The sequence below is a fragment of the Mobula hypostoma genome, chromosome 17 (assembly GCF_963921235.1).
Source record: "Mobula hypostoma chromosome 17, sMobHyp1.1, whole genome shotgun sequence".
Lineage (NCBI taxonomy): Eukaryota > Metazoa > Chordata > Chondrichthyes > Myliobatiformes > Myliobatidae > Mobula > Mobula hypostoma.
This window is the reverse complement of record NC_086113.1, coordinates 61,881,054-61,903,180: the sequence shown is the minus strand read 5'-3', so window position 1 is coordinate 61,903,180 and position 22,127 is coordinate 61,881,054. Positions and strand designations below refer to the sequence as shown.

General features: G+C 37.2%; 1 protein-coding gene across 1 annotated transcript in view; it reads left to right on the top strand.

Moving 5' to 3' along the window:
- Positions 1-22,127, top strand: part of lztfl1 (leucine zipper transcription factor-like 1) — a 97,855-nt gene that overhangs the window by 38,390 nt on the left and 37,338 nt on the right. The window contains exons 4-7 of the mRNA XM_063069387.1: positions 13,063-13,123; positions 15,743-15,814; positions 17,288-17,353; positions 17,473-17,550. Coding sequence (XP_062925457.1) covers positions 13,063-13,123; positions 15,743-15,814; positions 17,288-17,353; positions 17,473-17,550 — 277 coding nt within the window. The remainder of the gene's footprint in view (positions 1-13,062; positions 13,124-15,742; positions 15,815-17,287; positions 17,354-17,472; positions 17,551-22,127) is intronic.

The following is a 22,127-nucleotide window of genomic DNA, read 5'->3' as shown; positions in this document are numbered from 1 at the left end:
AAGGACTGACCCACCCCCCATCCCCAAGAACCCCGAACTAAGCCAGAAATGGCTGAAGGAAGCTCTAACTAAAACTAATTCTAACCCCATTTCTGCAGGGGGCAACTCCAAAAATATATGTTAAATAAAAGATCTCCCAGAAACTAATGCATGTAAAAAATAACAAATATAATAATTAATCTACATAATAAAAATTAGTAAAATATATAAATTAAAAAAGCAGTCAGTACATATAATTAGTTATAAACGAATAAATAAAAAATCGCTTCTAAAATGAAAGAAGGATTATGGGAAGAAGAAGCATAGGAACACGGCGTCCCAAAAAAGAAACAAAGGAAGTTAAGCAAAAAGAAAGACAAATCACCATTTTGATTATGCAAAAACCAAAAGTAGGAAACATATAACTAAAAATGATCGTCGAATCATATCATAAATAATAACGAAAAAGGAAAAGTTAAAACAAAAGGTTAACTAAAAAAAAACTGATGTTAATTTACAGAAGATAAATAATCTATATAAGTTATAGAGTAACAACTATAGTAGTAAATAAAGAACAAAAATCTTAGACTTAAAATAAACCTTCATCGCGTGATAATAAGAGGTTCATTTTATAAAGAAGACACCAGAAGAAAAAAGAATTGGTGCTGGAAGCACCCAACACAGATTAAGAGAGGGTATCTGTATCAGAAGGGAACTTATCATCCAAAAAGCTTCGGGCAGCAGTCGTAGAATGGAAAACACGACGATTTCCATCGGGAAGAGAGATTCTGAGACGTGCAGGATACAATAGTGCCGGTTTGAGATTTTTTTGATAGCATTCCGACATTAGAGGTTTAAAAGTCAGTCGTTCTTTCATCACTTCAGGACTGTAATCTTGAACTATCCTGAAGGAATGCTGGTGATACTTGATCATCCCTTGTCGACGAGCAACCTGGAGAAGTTGTTCTTTAACATTGACATAATGGAAACGAAGAATAACTGGTCTAGGTTTAGAAGCAATCGCTGCCGACTTTGTCCACGGTATACGATGGGTGCGGTCGAGTAATGGAGGATCATTGGGAAAAACTGAACCGAACGAATCTTTTAAAAGTTGAGCAAAGAATATTGCAGGATCTCCAGCCTCAACATCCTCGGGTAAACCGATTAAACGCAAGTTTTGTCTTCTCGATCGATTCTCAAGATCAATAACTTTGGATTTAAGTTGTTGAAGTTGTTTAGTAGTCGAAGCTAGATTCTTCTCTAAGATCTCGACTTTTGTGTCCGTCTTCTGAGATTTAGTATCCAGTTCAGAAATTTTAGCATCGTGTTTCTGAACATCAGAATCCAAGGATTTCAAAGAGTCCGTGATTGATTTTAAATCTTCATTGAGGCTTTGGCGATGTTGTTCAAATTGAGCCGATAAGCTATCAGATAACTTTATCCGCTGCTTCTCAAACATTTCCTCCATAACTTCGTAAGTTAATTCCGTTTGTTTAGAATCACCTTTCTTCTTTGCTCCGTTCCCATCAGCGTCTTTCCCATTTTTGGTTCTAGATCTCGTACTCATTTCTCTAAACTCGAAATTTGCAGTTGACGAAAGGAAATCAATTAATCAGTAAATCAAGAAGATAAAATAAATCTTCTGGTGTACTTAAAGTTGATTAGATCAAGGAGATCAAAGGTTGAAAAGAATAACAGGGATGGAGCGAAGCCAAAGAAGCGACCTCACTCCATGAGTGCTCCCTGCAGACCCCCCAACTTCCAAATCTCTTACTCACTCTTCCTTCAGTTAGTCCTGACGAAGGGTCTCGGCTTGAAACGTCGACTGTACCTCTTCCTAGAGATGCTGCCTGGCCTGCTGCGTTCACCAGCAACTTTGATGTGAGTTGCTTGAATTTCCAGCATCTGCAGAATTCCTGTTGTTTATCTATATCTATCTATCTGCGGGTACCCTCACTATAGGGTTATTGTATTCTCCTACTCCTCAAGGACTAGCTTACTTCCCTGTCTAGCCTTTGTACCATCATCAGGTGCATACATCAGGATGCTTTTTATCGACTACAGTTCAGCATTCAGTATTATCATCCCCTCAAAACTAATCAATAAGCTTCAAGATCTTGGCCTCAATACCTCCTTGTGCAATTGAATCCTGGATTTCCTCAGTTGCAGACCCCAGTCAGTTCAGACCGGCAATAATATCTCTTCCAAAATCTCTATCAGCACAGGTGGACCACAAGGCTGTGTTCTTAGCCCCTTGCTTTGCTCACTTTACACCTAGGACTGTTTGGCTAAGCACAATTCCAAAGCACAATTTAAGTTTGCTGATTACACCACTGTCATATGGCAAATCAAAAGTGGTGACAAATCAGCATATAGGAAGGAAGATTAAAAAAACTGGCTGAGTGGTGCCACAGCAACAACCTCTTACTCAATGTCAGCAAAACCAAGGAGCTGATTATTGACATGTTCTGGATACTTATTGCTCATTTATTAGTATTCGTTTTTTTTGTACTTGCGTAGTCTCTTGTCTTTTGCACACTGGTTGTCAGTCCTGTTGGTATGGTCTTCCATTGATTCTATTATGGTTATTGGATTTATTGAGTATTCCCACAAGAAAATGAATCTCAGGGGTGTGTATGGTGTCATAAATGCACTTTGATAGTTTTACTTTGAACTCTACAGCAAGGTTCAGCTGACTGGTCCTCCTAGCACAGTGGTCCCCAACCACTGGGCAGCAAAGCATGTGCTACTGGGCCTTGAGAAAATGATATGATTTGGCAAAATGAAACGATATGAGTCAGCTGCACTTTTCCTCATTCCCTGTATGTAGAGCAATGAACTTCATCTCCATTTGCAGCCACTGACTTCTGCAGCTCACTCAGAGTGACTGGTGTCACAGTAGTCTCTTACAAGTGCCATTCTTCACCGGCGACTAAATTTAGAGGGGTGGTCTGACCTAGGCAGTGTGGCTGTGGTTTCATATTTTTTCCACTTTTTCATGTTGAACTGCTCTGAGCTTTGAGGTATGATCAGTGCCTTTGTGATTGTCTTGTACCCTTCCCCAGATTTGTGCTTCTCTATTATTATTTCCCTGACCTAACTTCCTTGTCTTAATTTTGGTTTGGTCTGTTGAAAATCTACCATATTGTTAAAACTTAAGAGAGAGCGCATATTTATTCATTGAAAACAGATGATCCTCCAATTTTCTACATCAACAGATTGGATGAGTTGGTAAGGTTATATACAGTATTGTATCTGAGACAAGTTAGTGTAGTAATTACAAATGGGATGAAAAGTTTCTCAGCCTCACAATTCTGGTTTTTAATTTTTAGTAAATTGTTGACAGTTTTTAGAATTTTTCTTTTGATTTGATGTGATGCACAGTGTTTTATAGATTAGCCTAAAAATCCTACTCCAATACATTTTAAATTAGAAAATGAGACAGTAAAATGTGAAAATAGTTGTGGGGTTGAATATTTTTTTCAAGGCACTGTTTATCTCTGCATACTAATTAACATGTTGCTCCAGCAATAAACTAGATCATCACCCATGTTGTCCTTTTCTCACAATTGAAATTGTTCCCATTCTCTTAGCATGACTTGCTCGATAGTTTAATGTTATTTATCCTAATATGGTGCATAATAACTGGACCATCTACACCTTCTTCCAATTTCTCTTAGTTTGTTTGAATTATCTTTCCACTACACTATCTAAGCACTAGTTTTTGGTTATAACTGGAGAGGTTACGAAATATTCATGTTCCCTTGTCTTGTTTTGCGTAATAACCTTTCCATCTTTCCACCCCTTTCCCCTCCCAAATACTCCCACCCTATTTTTTAGATTGCTTTATGGTTCACTGTGACATGTCTCAATATTCTCCTTCATCCACAAGATGCAAGAATAATTTACATGTCTGTTAACTTCTGGTGTCACTTTGTCCTCTTTGCGCTTTCCATTCTTTCATTTCTAGCCAGATTGCATGGCGTTTTCAAATCACAGAGAAGTAGGCTCTACCCAAGACACAAGCTGGAAAAACATAAGTGGAGAACAGCTCTAAGTTGACTTGTCCAAGCCTTCTCTCCAAATTTCTCATTTCCCTGTATTCTTTTTGTACTTACCTTTCCAGCCCTTCTTCCTTGTCACGTCTTCTGTGAAATGTTATTTTTCAAGTACAGTGGTGGAGATGGGGAAAAAACATAGTACAAAATGTTATTAACATTTAATATTTTTTTGAGAAAAGTAATTGACAAAGAAGGATTGCTAAATCAACCAGGTAGGAAACTGGTAGTTGTACTTATCTAGAGATCAATTGAAGTAAGCTTTGAGATAAGTTTGCAAGTTATGAAGTTAAAAAGAGAGTGCTTGGCTTCAAGTTATGGAAATAATATACGGGTGTCCCCCGCTTTATGAAAGTTCGCTTTTACGAAAGACCTATGTTAGTACCTGTTTTCGCTAACTGAAAGAAATGCAAAGAGGATTTTCACCTTTATATAAAAAAAAGGCGCCTGCTTTAAAATTGTGTTTACCCTGAGAAAGACTACAATGACCGTGAAGCCTTGTGCGGGCAGGTGTGTGCGCATGTGTGTATGCGCCGATTTTTTTTTCTACAAATCGGTTTTGGCTGAATCTTCCTGATTCTGATAAGTGAAACTACATTGTACATACGATATTTCTACTTTATATAGGCTGTGTATTTATCATATTATTCCTGCTTTTACTGTTAGTGTTATTTTAGGTTTTATGTGTTATTTGGTATGATTTGGTAGTTTTTTTTTGGGTCTGGGAACGCTCAAAAATTTTTCCCATATAAATTAATGGTAATTGCTTCTTCGCTTTACGCCATTTTGGCTTACAAAAGGTTTCATAGGAACGCTCTATTCTCGGATAGCGGGGGAAACCTGTAACACAAGTATGATTGTTAGGAAAAAAAGCATAAGTCATAGAAGTGAGGAATTAAGTACAAAGGTTTTTGCAGAACAAACCTTTTATGTACAAACCCCATTTCCAGAAAAGTTGGGATATTTTCCAAAATGCAATTAAAACAAAAATCTGTGATATGTTAATTCACATGAACCTTTATTTAACTGACAAAAGTACAAAGAAAAGATTTTCAATAGTTTTACTGACCAACTTAATTGTATTCTGTAAACATTCACAAATTTAGAATTTGATGGCTGCAACACACTCAACAGAAGTTGGGACAGAGGCATGTTTACCATTGTGTTACATCACTTTTCCTTTTAATAACACTTTTTAATCATTTTGGAACTGAGGATACTAATTGTAGTACGTTTGCAATTGGAAATTTTGTCCATTATTGCTTGATATAAGACTTCAGCTGCTCAACAGTCCATGATGCATTGTCTGATTCTCCTCTTCATGATGTGCCATACATTTTCAATAGGAGATAGATCTGGACTGGCAGCAGGTCAGTCAAGCACACGCACTCTGTGTCTACAAAGTCACGCTGCTGTAGCCCGTGTAGAATGTGGTCTGGCATTGTCCTGCTGAAATAAGCATGGACGTCCCGGGAAGAGACGTCGCCTTGATGGCAACATATGTCTCTCTAAAATCCTAATATATGCCTCAGAGTCAATGGTACCTTCACACACATGCAACTCACCCATGCCATGGGCACTGATGCACCCCCATACCATCACAGATGCTGGCTTTTGCACCTTTCGCTGATAACAATCTGGATGGTCGTTTTCATCTTTGGCACGGAGAACTCAACGCCCGTTTATTCCGAAAACTAGCTGAGATGTGGAATCATCTGACCACAGCACACGGTTCCACAGTCTTTCTGTCCATCTGAGATGAGCTCGGGCCCAAAGAACTCGCCGGCGTTTCTGCATAGAGTTGATGTATGGCTTCCTTCTTGCGTAATATAGTTTCAAGTTGCATTTCTGGATGCAGCGATGGACTGTGTTGAGTGACAATGGTTTTCCAAAGTACTCCCGAGCCCCGGTGGCTATAATTGTCACAGTAGCATGACGGTTTCTTAGGCAGTGCCGCCTGAGGGCTCGAAGATCATGCGCATTCAACAGTGGTTTCCGACCTTGCCCTTTACGCACTGAGATGTCTCTGAATTCTCTGAATCTTTTCACAATATTATGTACTGTAGATGTTGAAAGACCTAAATTCTCTGCAATCTTGCGTTGAGAAATGTTCCTTTTGAGCTAACAATTCTCTCACGAATTTTGGCACAAAGGGGTGAGCCACGACCCATCCTTGCTTGCAAAGACTGAGCCTTTGATGGATGCTACTTTTATACCCAGTCATGATACCTCACCTGCTACCAATTAACCTGCTTAATGTGGAGTCTTCCAAATCGGTGTTACTTGAATATTCTGTGCACTTTTCAATCTTATTTTAATTCTGTCCCAACTTTTGTTGAGTGTGTTGCAGCCATCAAATTCTAAATTTGTGTATGTTTACAAATTACAATTAAGTTGGTCAGTAAAACTATTGAACATCTTTTCCTTGTACTTTTGTCAGTTAAATAAAGGTTCACGTGAATTAACATATCACAGGGGACTTCCGGTAGAGCTCATGGAGTGAAGTCGTGTTCTTGACTCGCTCCATTACCTCTGAGTTTTTCTTCTTATGATCAGCTATATTTTAACTAACCATTAAGGCATCGACTTTTACAATACTTTGAAACAAATTGGGCTCTTTGATAATCGGATGCTTTTAAGGTCTGCTATGTCTAAGAATGGAAAAAATGGGAAGGACGGCAAACCTCCGGTTAGACCGAAAGGTACCAATTCTCCTCCAACTGAACCACCGGTGACTTTGAAAGCTATATCGGATCTAATTCAAAGGGAAATTTCAACCTCTATTATGGAGCTGATTCGTGTGGAAATTTCAATTAATTTCCAGAAAATTGCCGATTCAATCGATAAAATACAAACATCTATTACGGAACATCAGTCGGCTATATCTAATCTTCAAAAATCCACGCAACAAAATGAACTCAAGATGGGGAAAATTGAAGAAACAATTAATATAATGAAGAAGAAACTTGACTTTCTGACCTTTAAAAACTCTGACTTAGAATCCAGAATGCGACGGCAGAATCTTCCAATGATTGGGGTGCGTGAAGCTGCTGAATCTGATAACCCAATGAAGTTTTTTTCTCAACTTTTAATTAAAAGATGCATTTCCTACTGTATTTCCTGACCAACCACCGTTATTGGATCGTGTTCACAGAGTTCCAACATATTCGTCTAAGTCAGATAAACCTCGACATGTCATCCTACGCTTTTCATTACTTTCAAGACAAGGAGAAACTGTTTCGATTCGTTCAATCTAAAGGTTACATTGATTTTTTGGATCTTCATTTCCGGTTTGTGGAGGATTTCAGTAAACCAATTCGGGATCAGCGGGTTCGTTACAGATCTGTGATGTCGGAACTCTACAAGATGGATTTAAAACCAGCGCTGCTTTACCCAGCACGTCTAAGGATTCGTACGTTGGATGGAGCCCTCCGTTTTTTTGAATCTCCATCGGATGTCCAGAGTTATCTGGATCAATTTTCACCTTCAACATCTTAATCGTAATTTTTAACTATCTCCGTTTGATCAGAGGTTGTGAATCTGTCGGCCTTAATTTTTTTTGCCTTATATGGGCAGAAAAGTTTATTTTTGATTATTTAATATGGTTGCTAAACTTTCTTTCTATCTGCGTCATTCCTTTCTTTTTCCCAGGGGATTCTGGGTGGTTATTTTCTCAGCGTCATTCTACGTATTTCCTTTGAGGCCTTAAATTTTGTAGTTTTTAAATCTACTTTGTTTTGTAGGTTTTCATAACTAGTTTATGTTAATAATTTCATTTCTTTTTTTGTTTATTCACAGGGTCTGGGGTTTGTTGCGTTTTTTTTATATTTTCTGGCTTTTTCTCTGTTATATTAAGTGTTTGTTTTAATTGATTTACTTTTTTTTATTCTTTTACTGTTTTATAACTAGCCGATCTTTTTTATATTTACACTTTTTTTTAGGGAGCGTCTATCGGAAGTCATGGGGGTAGTTTTAGTGCTTGCTTCTTTCTGGCTGGTCTGTTTTAGATTTAGCCTTGGGGTCATGGGGTGGGTGTGGTGGGAGGGGCTTCACGTTTTAGTTTTTTTCTTCTTGGGCTATGTACACTATTGAAGTATTGGTTGCGTTCTCCTTCCCGGTATCTCTTATTTGTTCTGTTCCCTTTCCGGGTTCGTGGGTCGAGCCTATCGTCAACCCTCCTTTTTGCGGGTTGACTTGAGGGTTTATGGAGTCTATTATTAATTTTGTCTCCTGGAATACTAATGGTCTTAACCATCCTATTAAAAGGAAAAAAGTTTTTAAAGTGTTCCGGAGACTTAAAGCACAAATTCTATTTTTACAAGAGACCCATGTGCGGAGGGGGGACAGACTACATTTTTTAAAATTCTGGAAGGAACAACAGTTTCATTCGAACTCTAACGCTAAGATTCAAGGCGTCTCTATTTTTATAGACTCCTCTGTTACTTTTAGACAACATAATATTATCTCTGATCCGAACAGTAGATTTCTACTGGTTAGTGGTCTACTATTTAATAAAAAGGTAGTTTTGGTTCATGTTTATGCTCCCAATATGGACTGTCCGGAATTTTATAAATCATTATTCAATCAGTTCCCGAATTTAAATGAGTTTTCATTGATCTGGGGCGGAGATCTTAATACCTGTTTATCTCCAGCTTTGGACCGTTCGGCTCCTCTACGGACCTTACCTAATAAATCTGCAACTTTGATTAATTCATTCCACTCTGATTCCGGGTCGACGGACATTTGGCGTTTTTTGCATCCTCAGGAAAAAGATTTTTCTTTTTTTTCACATGTTCACCATTCCTATTCAAGAATTGATTATTTCTTTATTGACTCTCATTTTATTTCTTCAGTGATTAAATGTGATTATGACTCTATAACCATTTTGGATCATGCTCCACTTAAGCTTTCTATTAAAATTCAGGCCAATACACAAAATAATAGACAATGGCGTTTTAATTCGCTGTTGCTTCAGGACTCGGACTTTGTTAACTTTATGAATGAACAGATTGATCTTTTTTTTACAATTAACTATACAGAGGATATTTCTGTGAACATTCTTTGGGATACTTTTAAAGCTTATATTCGTGGTCAGATTATCTCGTATTCTGCTGCTCTGAGGAAGAAGCTGAAGCAGGAGGAGTTGGTAATTGTGGACAAGATTAAGGAAATTGATAAGAAATATGTTACAGCTCCCTCTGAGGAGTTATATAAACAAAGAACTGAACTTCAAATGGAACACAGTTTATTACTTTCGTCCTCGATTGCAAACCAATTAAAGAAAACAAGAAGTGAATTTTATGTACACAGTGACAAAATTGGCAAACTGTTGGCTAACCAATTGAAGTCTAATTATGCTAGATCTCAAATTAATCAGATTTATAATCAAAATGATCGACTGATACTTGATCATGCGGAGATTAATCAAACCTTCTTTGATTTTTATTCTTCCTTATATCAATCAGAGTCTCCTCAAGACTCTAAATATATGAATGATTTTTTAGATAACCTAGACTTCCCTGAGATTTCACAGGATATGTCTTCTATGCTAGATACTCCCATTACCACTGATGAGATTAAGAATGTTATTTCCTCTATGAACCTGGGGAAAGCTCCTGGCCCTGATGGGTTTACCGCAGAATTTTATAAATGTTTTGCACCTTCATTAATCCCTTGGTTCTGTAGGGTTTTCAAGGCTTCATTAAAACTTGGTAAACTTCCTGAATCTTTCAATAGAGTGTCAATCTCTCTAATATTAAAGAAGGATAAAGATCCTGCTCAATGTGCATCTTATAGACCAATATCTTTATTAAATGTTGATTCTAAAATTTTTTCTAAGTTATTAGCAAACAGATTAGAAAAAGTACTTCCTTTTATTATTTCGGAAGACCAAACGGGTTTTATTAAAGGTCGTTACTCTTTTTATAACATTCGCACACTGTTAAATATTGTTTATACCCCCTCACAAAATGTTCCTGAGTGTGTTATCTCTTTAGATGCTGAGAAAGCTTTTGATAGAGTAGAATGGCCTTACTTATTTAAGGTGCTTGAAATGTTTAATTTTAGCTCGAAATTTATATCCTGGATCAAACTGTTATATCATTCTCCTGTGGCCTCGGTCCGTACTAACTCTTTAAGCTCACCTTTTTCCCCTCTTTTTCGAGGTACTCGACAAGATTGTCCTCTTAGTCCTTTATTATTTGATATTGCATTAGCACCTCTTGCAATTGCCATTCAAGAATCTCCAAATATTACTGGGATAACTCGGGGCTTAAAGTCCCATAAAATATCACTCTATGCTGATGACTTACTTTTTTATATCTCTAATCCTCAAAAATCCATCCCTGCTGTTTTAGAGTTATTAGCACAACTTAGTCTTTTTTCAGGTTATAAATTAAATCTTAGTAAGAGTGAACTTTTCCCGATTAATAAACAACTTCCGTTATATCATAACTTTCCGTTTATATTGATTAATAATTATTTTTCATATCTTGGGATTAAAATTACTTGTAAACACAAAGATTTATTTAAGATTAACTTTTTACCCTTAATTGACCATATTATTCAACTTTCATCTAAATGGTTTCCATTATATTTAACTTTGATTGGTCGTATTAATGCAGTTAAGATGTTTTTTCTGCCAAAATTTTTATATATATTTCAGGCATTACCGATTTTTGTTCCAAAATCTTTTTTTGATAAAGTTGACTCAAAAATTTCTTCATTAATTTGGCAAAATAAAAACCCGAGACTGGGTAAAATACATTTACAGAAAGCTAAGAGAGATGGAGGTTTAGCATTACCTAACTTTAGATTCTACTATTGGGCAATTAATATTCGACATATGAAATTTTGGTTACTTGACCAGGATATACTATCCATTCCTAAATGGGTAGCATTGGAATTACAATCTGTTCAGTGCTATACACTTGGCTCTATTTTAGGTTCCTCTCTTCCTTTTGATTTGAAACGCCTTAAACAGGTCTGTAACCCGATAGTTAAATATACCCTACGTATTTGGTTTCAATTCAGAAAATTTTTTGATCTTAACCAATTTGGGCTAGCGATTCCTATTTTAGGTAACATATTTTTTCCTCCCTCTTTTACGGATTGTGCTTTTCAAATTTGGAAGACTACGGGTATTTCACGGTTTTTGGATTTACTTTTAGATGGTTCCCTTATGTCTTTTGAACAATTATCTAATAAATATAATTTATCAAGAATATATTTTTTTAGATATCTACAAGTTAGAAATTTCCTAAATACTATACTTTCTTCCTTTCCAATGCTTCCTCCTACATATATTTTAGATACTATAATTAACCTTAATCCATGTCAGAAAGGTGCATCGGCTATGATTTATAATATTATTATGAAACTTAGGAAAGCTCCATTTGATAAGATTAGGGTAGATTGGGAACAGGAACTGGGTTCTATCATTTCCGTGGATGACTGGGGGCAGACTTTACAATTAGTCAATACTTCCTCTATCTGTGCTAAACATTCCCTAATTCAATTTAAAGTTGTTCATAGAGCACATATGTCCAAAGATAAATTAGCTCGCTTTTATTCTCATATTAATCCTTTTTGTGATAGATGTCGAGGGCAGATAGCCTCTTTAACTCATATGTTTTGGTCTTGTCCTACTCTGGAAACTTTTTGGAGAGACACTTTTAATATTATCTCAAAGGTATTGAATATAGATATCTCTCCTCACCCTATTACTGCTATCTTTGGACTACTTAAAATTTCCAGTAATCTTTCTCCTTCAGCCCGTAGAATGATTGCATTTCTTACTTTAATGGCGAAAAGATGTATTTTACAACATTGGAAAGAGCTTAATGCTCCAACTACCTTTTTTTGGTTTTCTCAGACAATATTATGCTTGAATTTGGAGAAAATTAGAAGCAATCTTTATGATTCCTCACTTAAATTTGAACAGACCTGGAGATCTTTTATTCAATATTTTCATTTAATGTAATTTTTTTTCTTCTCTATTTTGCTCCATATTTATATACCCTTGTTTTTTTTTACTGTTTTTAATGGAGGTCGGGTTTGAGGACGTAATTTTAAGTTCTTTAACTCTACTTGGTTCCAAGTTAGCCCATTGCTTTGCTTTGCTTTTAGTTTAGTTGCATGGTGGGTTTTTTTGGGGGGAAAAAAAATAAAAAGAAAAAAGAAAGAATTAACATATCACAGATTTTTGTTTTAATTGCATTTTGGAAAATATCCCAACTTTTCTAGAAATGGGGTTTGTACATTAGGGAGGCTAATGAGTGAGGTACCCAGTGACTTTCAGAGTAAGCTGTATGGTTCTTATAAATTGGAAGACTTATTGAAGCTTAGGAAACATAATTTGACAAGACTTGGAAGCCCTACGATAGCACATCTGGATGGATTCCTGTAAATATAGCATACTTTTGTCATTATAAAAGATTAAAAAATGATCAGCTTTATTTGTCACATGAACATAGAAATGTGCAGTGAAATGCATCATTTGCGTCAAATCAAATCAGAGAGGATTGTGTTGGGGGCAACCTACGAGTGTACACTTGTGGTGCCAACACAGCATGACCACAATTTATGAACCCTAAACCCAATTGTACTTCCATGGAATATGGTAGGAAACTGGAGCACCTGGAGGCAACTCATGCCGTCTCAGGGAGAACTTACAAGCTTCTTACAGACAACATTAGGATTCGAACCCTGATCGGTGATCATTGGTGTTGTAAAATGATTGTACTAACCACTACGCTACTGTGCTGCCCCTAGAAGATGCATGTTCTACCTTTAAAGGATTGGATTAACTGAATGCCCATTCAAGTTCAAGTTTAATTGTCACATGTAGAGCTAAATGAAACGGTGTTCCTCCAGGACCAGGGTGTAAAGCAGAGTACATACAGTCACACATAGCACATCTAGTTACAAAGAAAAATACAGTCACAACAAATAACAAAATTATAGTTCTTTAAAATATTTTAACAATTTGATGCTAATTTCTCTGTTTCTTTTATTTTAACTCCAGAGAACTCTTGGAACAAGTGGCAGAATTTGAAAAGACAGAATTTACTTCATCAGGAAAAAAAGTAGGTTTAATATAAACTTGGTAAAGTTTTGCTGAGTTACTTTACATTTGAAAATTAAGCTCTTTAATGTTTGGAATAGAAGATAGAGTTTAATGTAACATTTCTGTAACCATGTAGATACACAGACACATTACAATATGACTTCGGATAATTAGGCTCATCATACATCTTGCTGGTTCTTTTAAGATTAATCCATTCAGTTCCATTCCCTTGCTCTTTTGTCATAGCTCTGAATATATTTACCTTGAAATATTTATTTGGTTCCCTTTTGAAAGTTGTAATTGGTTTTTTATTAGCTACACTTTAAATTTGTACACTCCAAATTATGACTATGCACTTAAGTAAAAATAACTATTTTTCAAGTTACCCTGGAACAATTTAAATATTATGCTCTTTGATTCTTGAACCCTCTTGTAACGGGAAAGCTTTGTCTCACTTTGTCTTATTTGTCAAGATTTTATACACGGTCATATCTGATCTTAACTTTTTCTGATCTGTAGAGAGCGGTCCTTGTAAGAGAAATCCTCGGAACTATTTTAGTAAATATCTTCTGCAGGACCATCATATCATTGCTTAAATGTCAGGACCAGCATTGGATTATTCTCTTTTTGTGCCTTATCTCTTTTTTTAAAAAAGGTTTCTTTGTTAGTGGATCATATTTTTAACCACTTTCTTAATCTGCCCTGTTCCCTGCAAAAATTTATCCACAGGTACATCCAAGTCTGTCATTTCTATGCTAACTTCAGAATTATGCTATTCAGAGTAGGAATCATTTCTGCATCTTTGCTATAAGTTTCATCTGCCAAATATATGGCCATTCTAGTAATCAGTGTCCTCTTGATGTCGACTACTTACTGTTTATCACACTTTTAAACTTGGTGATATCTGTGTCTTTGGTAATTTTACCCTGCATATCGATGTCTGAGTTACAGTACTAATCCCATCAAAGGTAGCAGTAGTCCCAATACCAACCCCTGGGGAATAGCACACCAACCTGAAAAGTAACCACTTGGAAAGAATTGCACTTTTCTGTCCCTAAGCCCATTTTAAATCCACCCTGCCACCAACCAACTTGCTACTGGGATTTTAATGTTGGACTTTATAAAACTTGATTTTCCTTTCAAAAATCCATGTTTCTGCTTAATCCTATTATTGTTATTTCATTTCCTATTATTTTCCAAGTGTTCTGTAACAACTTCCTTTCTAATAAATTCCAGAATTTTCCCCCTTTTTGATGCCAGACTAATTGTTCTATTGTCCTGTACCTTCTATTTCTGCTCCTTTTTAATAGTGGGGGCTATCTTTGAATCTATAGACACTACTCTAGAATCTATGGAATTTTGGAACCCCTACTATATCTATAGTTATTTCTTGAAAATCCGAGAATGCAAGTTGTCAGGTCTTGGGGGTTTCATTTTTCAGTGCCATTAATTTCCTTGTTTTCTTTGAGCTCCTCATTCACTCTTGTCCTATTGTTCTCCAATACTTTCAGGAAATTATTTCAGCCTTTTCTCAAGCAGACACGGAAAATATTTGTTTAATTAATCTGCCATTTTCTTCCCCCATATGTATATTTACTTGGCTTAGTTTCTGAGACATCCACATTAATTTAGGAAAGTATTTTATTAATCCATAAAAACTTTTGGTTTATTTTTGTGTTTCCCTTCTCTCTCCATCCTGTTCTCCATTTTTTGCCTCACCAAGTATTTTTCATTCTTACTGCACTACGATGCCTTTTCTCATCCAGTTTTCTGAAGTGCCAAAATGTTCATTAGGAACTGTACCATATAGGTATAGATTACCATTCTTGATCTCCCATAACTCTTGCATTTCATCATATTTGTGACTTATTATTAAGTTTCCCTTTAAATTACCAAGTCCAGAATTAGCTGTTGTTTTGTTGAGGGGGAAAAAAAAAGATGTTGGAAACAGCAGGTGAGGCAGCATTTGGTATAAGAAAAGAATTAATGTTTCAGATCTTGCGAAGAATCTTTTTCCTTGTTTTCTTTCTATATTTTCTTCCTGTATTCCTCTAGGATTATGCAGTATTGAGCCCTTTCATCTAATGTAAGCTACCCTTTCCTTTTCCCTTATTCGACACTGTTATGCTCAGATTGTGGAGATTCCTTGTAGAAACATATTTACTCTGAGCCCTTCTCGATTTCATTGTGAATTGTTTCAGTTGTTCTGACGCTGATTGTGGCCCATCTTTGCTGTATTATATAGAGTATGTGCCTCATAAAATATGTTAACTCCTATTTGACTTTTTACTGCTAATCTATCTTGGTTCTTTTCCATTGTAATTTTAAAGTTAACTAAATTTGATTACACTGTAAAGCGCTCTAAAATGTACACATGTTCAGTTTCATAATCACACCAAGTCCAGAAAGATCCCTTTCTTATAAAAACAGAAAATGGTGGAAGTACTCAACAGGTGAGCAGTCATCTATCCTATTTTTTTTAAATCAGCTATTTTAAAATTTACCTTCATGCCTTTATATAATGGAAACCTACAGTACCTATCAAACTTTATTTAGAGGCTGACACTATGTCTGTATGTTGCTATCTATACCTTGCCATGTGATGTGTTAATCCAGTATATTCACTTGCTCCCTGCAGGCAAGCACAGAAGTCAGTAAACCAAAACTTGCACCATTAAATGAAGGAGGAGTGTCAGAACTCTTGAGCAAGGTGAGAGCTCTATGCTCTATTGCTATATTTATGCTCTATTCTTGGTTGGTGCGGCTGTAACAAATCCCAATTTCCCTCGGGATCAATAAAGTATATCTATCTATCTATCTATTGTCTGAGGAAAGTGTAACTAAAATATATATAAAGCTATAGATTAAGTACATCGTCTGATATTTTCATCCAGGGAAGAAATGCCAAAAACTGGAGGGCATAGCTCTCATGTGAGAGTGCATAAGTTTAAAAGGTGCATACAAAGCAGTTTTTTCCCCCCTCCAGGTATCTGTCACCCTGTGAATGTCCTGTCAGGTGGGGTTGAAGGGGTGGTGTTGGAAGCAGATACAATTGTGACTTTTAAGAAGCATTTAGTCCGGCAAGTGGGTGTGCGGGGATTGAAGGGATATGGGCAACGTGCAGGAAGATGGGATCAATTAAAACCAGCATCATGTTTGGCACAGACATGATTGACTGAAGGACCTTTTTCTGTGCTGTACTATTTTCTATATATTGAAGAAATTAAGTTCTCAACATGCTGTTAAATGATGACCCATACGCCTGAACAATTCAGTCAAAGTTCTCTGTCATTGATTTAGTTTTTTTATCTGGTTAAGTTGTTGTGGATTTGTCTCTTTCTATCTTAGCTGCCTTTAATCTCTTCATTCCATCAGTCCTTTTGTTGATCCCACTGTTCTCCACTGTTAAACCTCTTATTAAGTATTTTGGCCATATATTCTGCTAACGGATTCAAAACAGAGTGTTTTTGAATGAAATATTACGGGGGGAATGACGTGAGGGACCTAGTTCGCGAGACAGCGTCCAATCCAAGTTTATCCATCTCTCATTCTCCAATTTTTCTTGACATGGTGCTCTCTTTCACCCCTGACCTCTGTTTTAAAGTGCAGCCAAGCATGTAAGTCAGAACCAGATTGGATCTAGATCTTGGCATACCTGCAGATCCAGAACTGGAATATGAAAAGAGGGGCAGAACAAATTTACATCATTCAGGATGATAGGTCAAATGCCCTACAACAGTGATGATCAGGCGGCCAATCATACAAAAGCCATGGATCTTCATTCACTCTCTCTGCTCTGCCACACCACATTCCAACTCTCTTTGCCTCACCCTGGTACCTCTCTTCCCCATACCCCTTTGGTTATAAAGTGGGGCGATCAGCTATTTAATGCTCCTGATCCTGGGCTCAGGAAGTTGCAGAATGTCCCTGGGCTCAATAATGAATCTAGAGTGGTGCTAGATTTCAGGTGCAGGCACATTCTGACTTCCACACTGTGATCCACAGACGAGAACCTGAAGTCCGCAGAATCATTAGCTAGCAATCTTTGCAATGGAGGCCCATTATTTTGGGAAAGAAAAAAGAAACAGTGCCTTAATTTTCTTAAAACATTTTTGCTTTCATCTGTGATACAGACAGGATAAGTTCTTATGAGAATGTATGAGTTTTACCTTTATTTGTACAGGAAATTACACGACTCCAAGAGGAGAATGATAAGCTGAAATCGAGACTAAAAACTGTAGAAGCACAGGTAATGTGATTATCACCATGATCATTGACGATCAAGAAATGAAAAAGTGTAAGAACAATATTCTAATTTCACGTATGTTTCTTGAAATGTATGACTATTTTTAATCACTGCAATTTTAGGCTACGAATGCACTGGATGAAAAGTTCAAATTAGAGTGCGTTCTTAGGGATTTAGAAAAATCCCAAGGGGATCAAGAGGTAAGGCAAATTTAAAATTAGATGTTACTAATACTCTGCTCAATAGGGATACAGAAGTACTTAATAGTATTCTATTTGATATTTGTTTGAAAATTGCATTGGAGGGTTTATTGAATGGATGTGTTTGATATTTGCTTAAGTGTGATAAGATATAATTATGATCTGTGGAGATGGAAGGGGTGATTTACAGCTACAAAAAGCAAGGGTACATCCTTTCAAGGAATAGAAGGAGACCGATCAACTCTTGAACTAGTTCTGCAATTTAATTGTTTCATATCTCAGTTCAATTTACCTGCTTTTGTCCGTTATTATAAATATAATGATAAGTCTTAACAAGTGTGGCTTTGAAAATTTTGATTGACCTATCATCTATAGCATTTTGGGAGAAAACTCCCCTTAGATTACTTTCTAGTTCACTCCTAAAAAAAAACCTGGCTTTGATTTTGGTCTTTGTTACAAAGTAGTTGGGGAATAAAAGTGGGGAACTTTTCCTGCACCTGCATGGGGTGTTGGCGAAACCACACATGCAGTACCATGTACTATTTTGATTTTCTTATTTATGGAAGTGTATATTTGCATTACAGCCATTTTGGAGAAGGTTCACTGGATTCACTTCTAGGGTTCTTTTGTGAGGAAAGGTTGAGCAAGTTTGTCTGATTCTCATCAGTGCTTAGAACAAAAGAGGTGACCTTATTGAAATATTATTTTCTAAGTTGTTTGGACAGGGTGGACATTGAAAGGATGTTTTCCCTTCAAGTTAAGAAACATCTACTTAAGATGTGGACAAGGAGAAATTTCTTCTCAGAGTTATGAGTCCATGTCAAAACATGCTGAAAGTGGTGGATGCACAAAGGGATCCTGATACCTACATCTACAGATTCCTGTAAGCAGCAGGGTAGGGACATTAGGTGATTAGGAAAGTATATAGGATGCTACCCTCTTGATGGCCAGGAAAATACAAAAGCAGGGTTCCCCACAATTGTATCCCAGTAATAAGGGATGGTAGTGGACAGCAATGCCAACGTTCATTTCAAGTATGCATTTGAAAAAATAAGTATAGTTAGGAGAACTATAAATGTACATGTTATTTAGATTTTTAAAAATGTTATTTAGTTAAGTCAAAAATAATATTAAACATCAGTAAGACAATGAGTAAAATTTCTAGAACCCAACCATATGTGTATGTTATATGTGTATGTGTGTATGCGTGTATGTATATGTGTGTTTGTGTATAGATTATCCAATTGTAGATTGTTATTACTTAATGCAATCTTTGACACCTCAGACATCTTTTTTGAAGATGATCTTTTTTGACATTGCATATTTTTTGAAGCTTTCACTTTTTCCCTATTAAAGCTAAAGACCTAGACATTGATTCAACCACTGACTAAAGACCGATAGGGTCTACTTGTTATGAGCAAATCTGTAGTGTGAGGTTTATTTTGCATTAAGGAGGTTAAAATCTTCACCCTTGAAATATATTACTTGCCGAGCAGAAATGGGATTTCTATGAAGCAGACAACAATGTCACAGCAGGATGCAGTGTTATACAATCCCTGGATTTTCTGTTTTGCTGAGATACCTCACAGATGCTAGGGTCAGAGATGTCTCCTATTGAGTCCACAGTATTTTTCTGCTGAGTCCCACTGACCTGCACCTGGACCATATCCCTCCATACACCTTTCATCCTTGTACCTGTCCAAGTTTTTCTTAAATGTTAAAAGTGAGCCCGCATTTACCACTTCATCTGGCAGCTCATTCCACACTCCCACCACTCTGTGTGAAGAAGCCCCCCGCCCAATGTTCCCTTTAAACTTTTCCCTCTTCACCCTTAACCCATGTCCTCTGGTTTTTTTCTCCCCTAGCCTTAGTGGAAAAAGCCTGCTTGCCTTCACTCTATCTATACCCATCATAATTTTATATACCTCCATCAAATCTCCCCTGATTCTTCTACACTCCAAGGAATAACGTCCTAACCTATTCAACCTTTCTCTGTAACTGAGTTTCTCAAGGCCCGGCAACAACCTTGTAAACTTTCTCTGCACTCTTTCAACCTTATTAATATCCTTCCTGTAATTTGGTGACCAAAACTGCACACAATACTCCAAATTTGGCCTCACCAATGCTTTATACAACCTCACCATAACATTCCAACTTATACTCAATACTTTGATTTATAAAGGCCAATGTACCAAAAGCTCTCTTTACGACCCTATCTACCTGTGACGTCGCTTTTGGGGAATTTATATCTGTATTCCCAGATCCCTCTGTTCTACTGCACCGCTCGGTGCCCTACCATATACCTTGTAAGTTCTACCTTGGTTTGTCCTTCCAAAGTGCAATACCTCATACTTGTCTGTATTAAACTCCATCTGCCATTTTTCAGCCCATTTTTCCAGCTGGTCCAAATCCCTCTGCAAGCTTTGAAAACCTTCCTCACTGTCCACTACACCTCCAATCTTTGTATCATCAGCAAATTTGCTGATCCACTTTACCACATTATCATCCAGATCATTGGTATAGATGACAAATAATAATGGACCCAGCACTGATCCCTGTGGCACACCACTAGTCACAGGCCTCCACTAGCAATCCTCTACTACCATTCTCTGGCTTCTTCCATTGAGCCAATGTCCAATCCAATTTACTACTTCTCCATGTATGCCTAGTGACTGACTCATTCTAATCTCCCACTCGGAACCTTGTTAAAGCCTTTACTGAAGTCGATGTAGACAACATGCACTGCCTTCCCTTCATCCACTTTCCTGGTAACCTCCTTGAGAAACTCTAATAGATTGGTTAAACATGACCTACCACGTACAAAGCCATGTTGACTCTCCCTAATAAGTCCCTGTCTACCAAGTACTTGATAGATCCTATCTCTTAGTACTCCTTCCAATAATTTACCTACTACTGACGTCAAACTTACCGGCCTATAATTTTCCGGATTACTTTTAGAGCCTTTTTTAAACAATGAAAAAACATGAGCTATCCTCCAATACTCCGGCACCTTACATGTAGATATCGACATTTTAAATATACCTGCCAGGGCCTCTGCAATTTCAACACTAGTCTCCTTAAAGGTCCGAGGGAATACTCTGTCAGGTCCTGGGGATTTATCTACTCTGATTTAACCAGATAACCATATAACAATTACAGCACAGAAACAGGCCATCTCGGCCCTTCTACTCCATGCCGAACGCTTACTCTTACCTAGTCGCATCTACCTGCACTCAGCCCATAACCCTCCAGTCCTTTCCTGTCCATATACCTATCCAATTTTTTTAAAATAACAAAATCGAACCTGCCTCTACCACTTCTATGGGAGCTCGTTCCACATGGCTACCACTCTCTGAGTAAAGAAGTCCCCCTTAGTGTTACCCCTAAACTTTTGCCCCTTAACACTCAATTCATGTCCCCTTGCCTGAATCTCCGCTACTCTCAATGGAAAAAGCCTATCCACATCAACTCTATCTATCCCCCTCATGATTTTAAATACCTCTATCAAGTCCCCCCTCAACCTTCTACGCTCCAAAGAATAAAGACCTAACTTGTTCAACCTTTTTCTGTAACTTAGCTGCTGAAACCCAGGTAACATTCTGGTAAATCTCCTCTGTACTCTCTCTATTTTGTTGACATCTTTCCTATAATTCGGTGACCAGAACTGTACACAGTACTCCAAATTTGGCCTCACCAATGCCTTGTACAATTTTAACATTACATCCCAACTCCTATACTCAATGCTCTGATTTATAAAGGCCAGCACACCAAAAGCTTTCTTCACCACCCTATCCACATGAGATTCCACCTTCAGGGAACTATGCACCATTATTCCTAGATCCCTCTGTTCTACTGCATTCCTCAATGCCCTACCATTTACCATGTATGTCCTATTTTGATTAGTCCTACCAAAATGTAGCACCTCACACTTATCAGCATTAAGCTCCATCTGCCATCTTTCAGCCCACTCATCTAACTGGCCCAAATCTCTCTGCAAGCTTTGAAAACCTACTTCATTATCCACAACGCCACCTATCTTAGTATCATCTGCATACCCACTAATTCAATTTACCACCCCATCATCCATTATCCAATTAATATATATTAATGTATATGACAAACAACTTTGGACCCGGTACAGATCCCTGAGGCACACCACTAATCACTGGCCTCCAACCTGACAAACAGTTCTCCACCACTACTCTCTGGCATCTCTCATCCAGCTACTGTTGAATCCATTTTACTACTTCAATATTAATACCTAACAATTGAACCTTCCTAACTAACCTTCCGTGTGGAACCTTGTCAAAGGCCTTACTGAAGTCCATATAGACAACATCCACCGCTTTACCCTCATCAACTTTCCTAGTAACCTCTTCAAAAAATTCAATAAGATTTGTCAAACATGACCTTCCATGCACAAATCCATGTTGACTGTTCCTAATCAGACCCTGTCTATCCAGATAATTATATATACCATATCTAAGAATACTTTCCATTAATTTACCCACCACTGACCTCAAACTTACAGGCCGATAATGGCTAGATTTACTCTTAGAACCCTTTTTAAACAATGG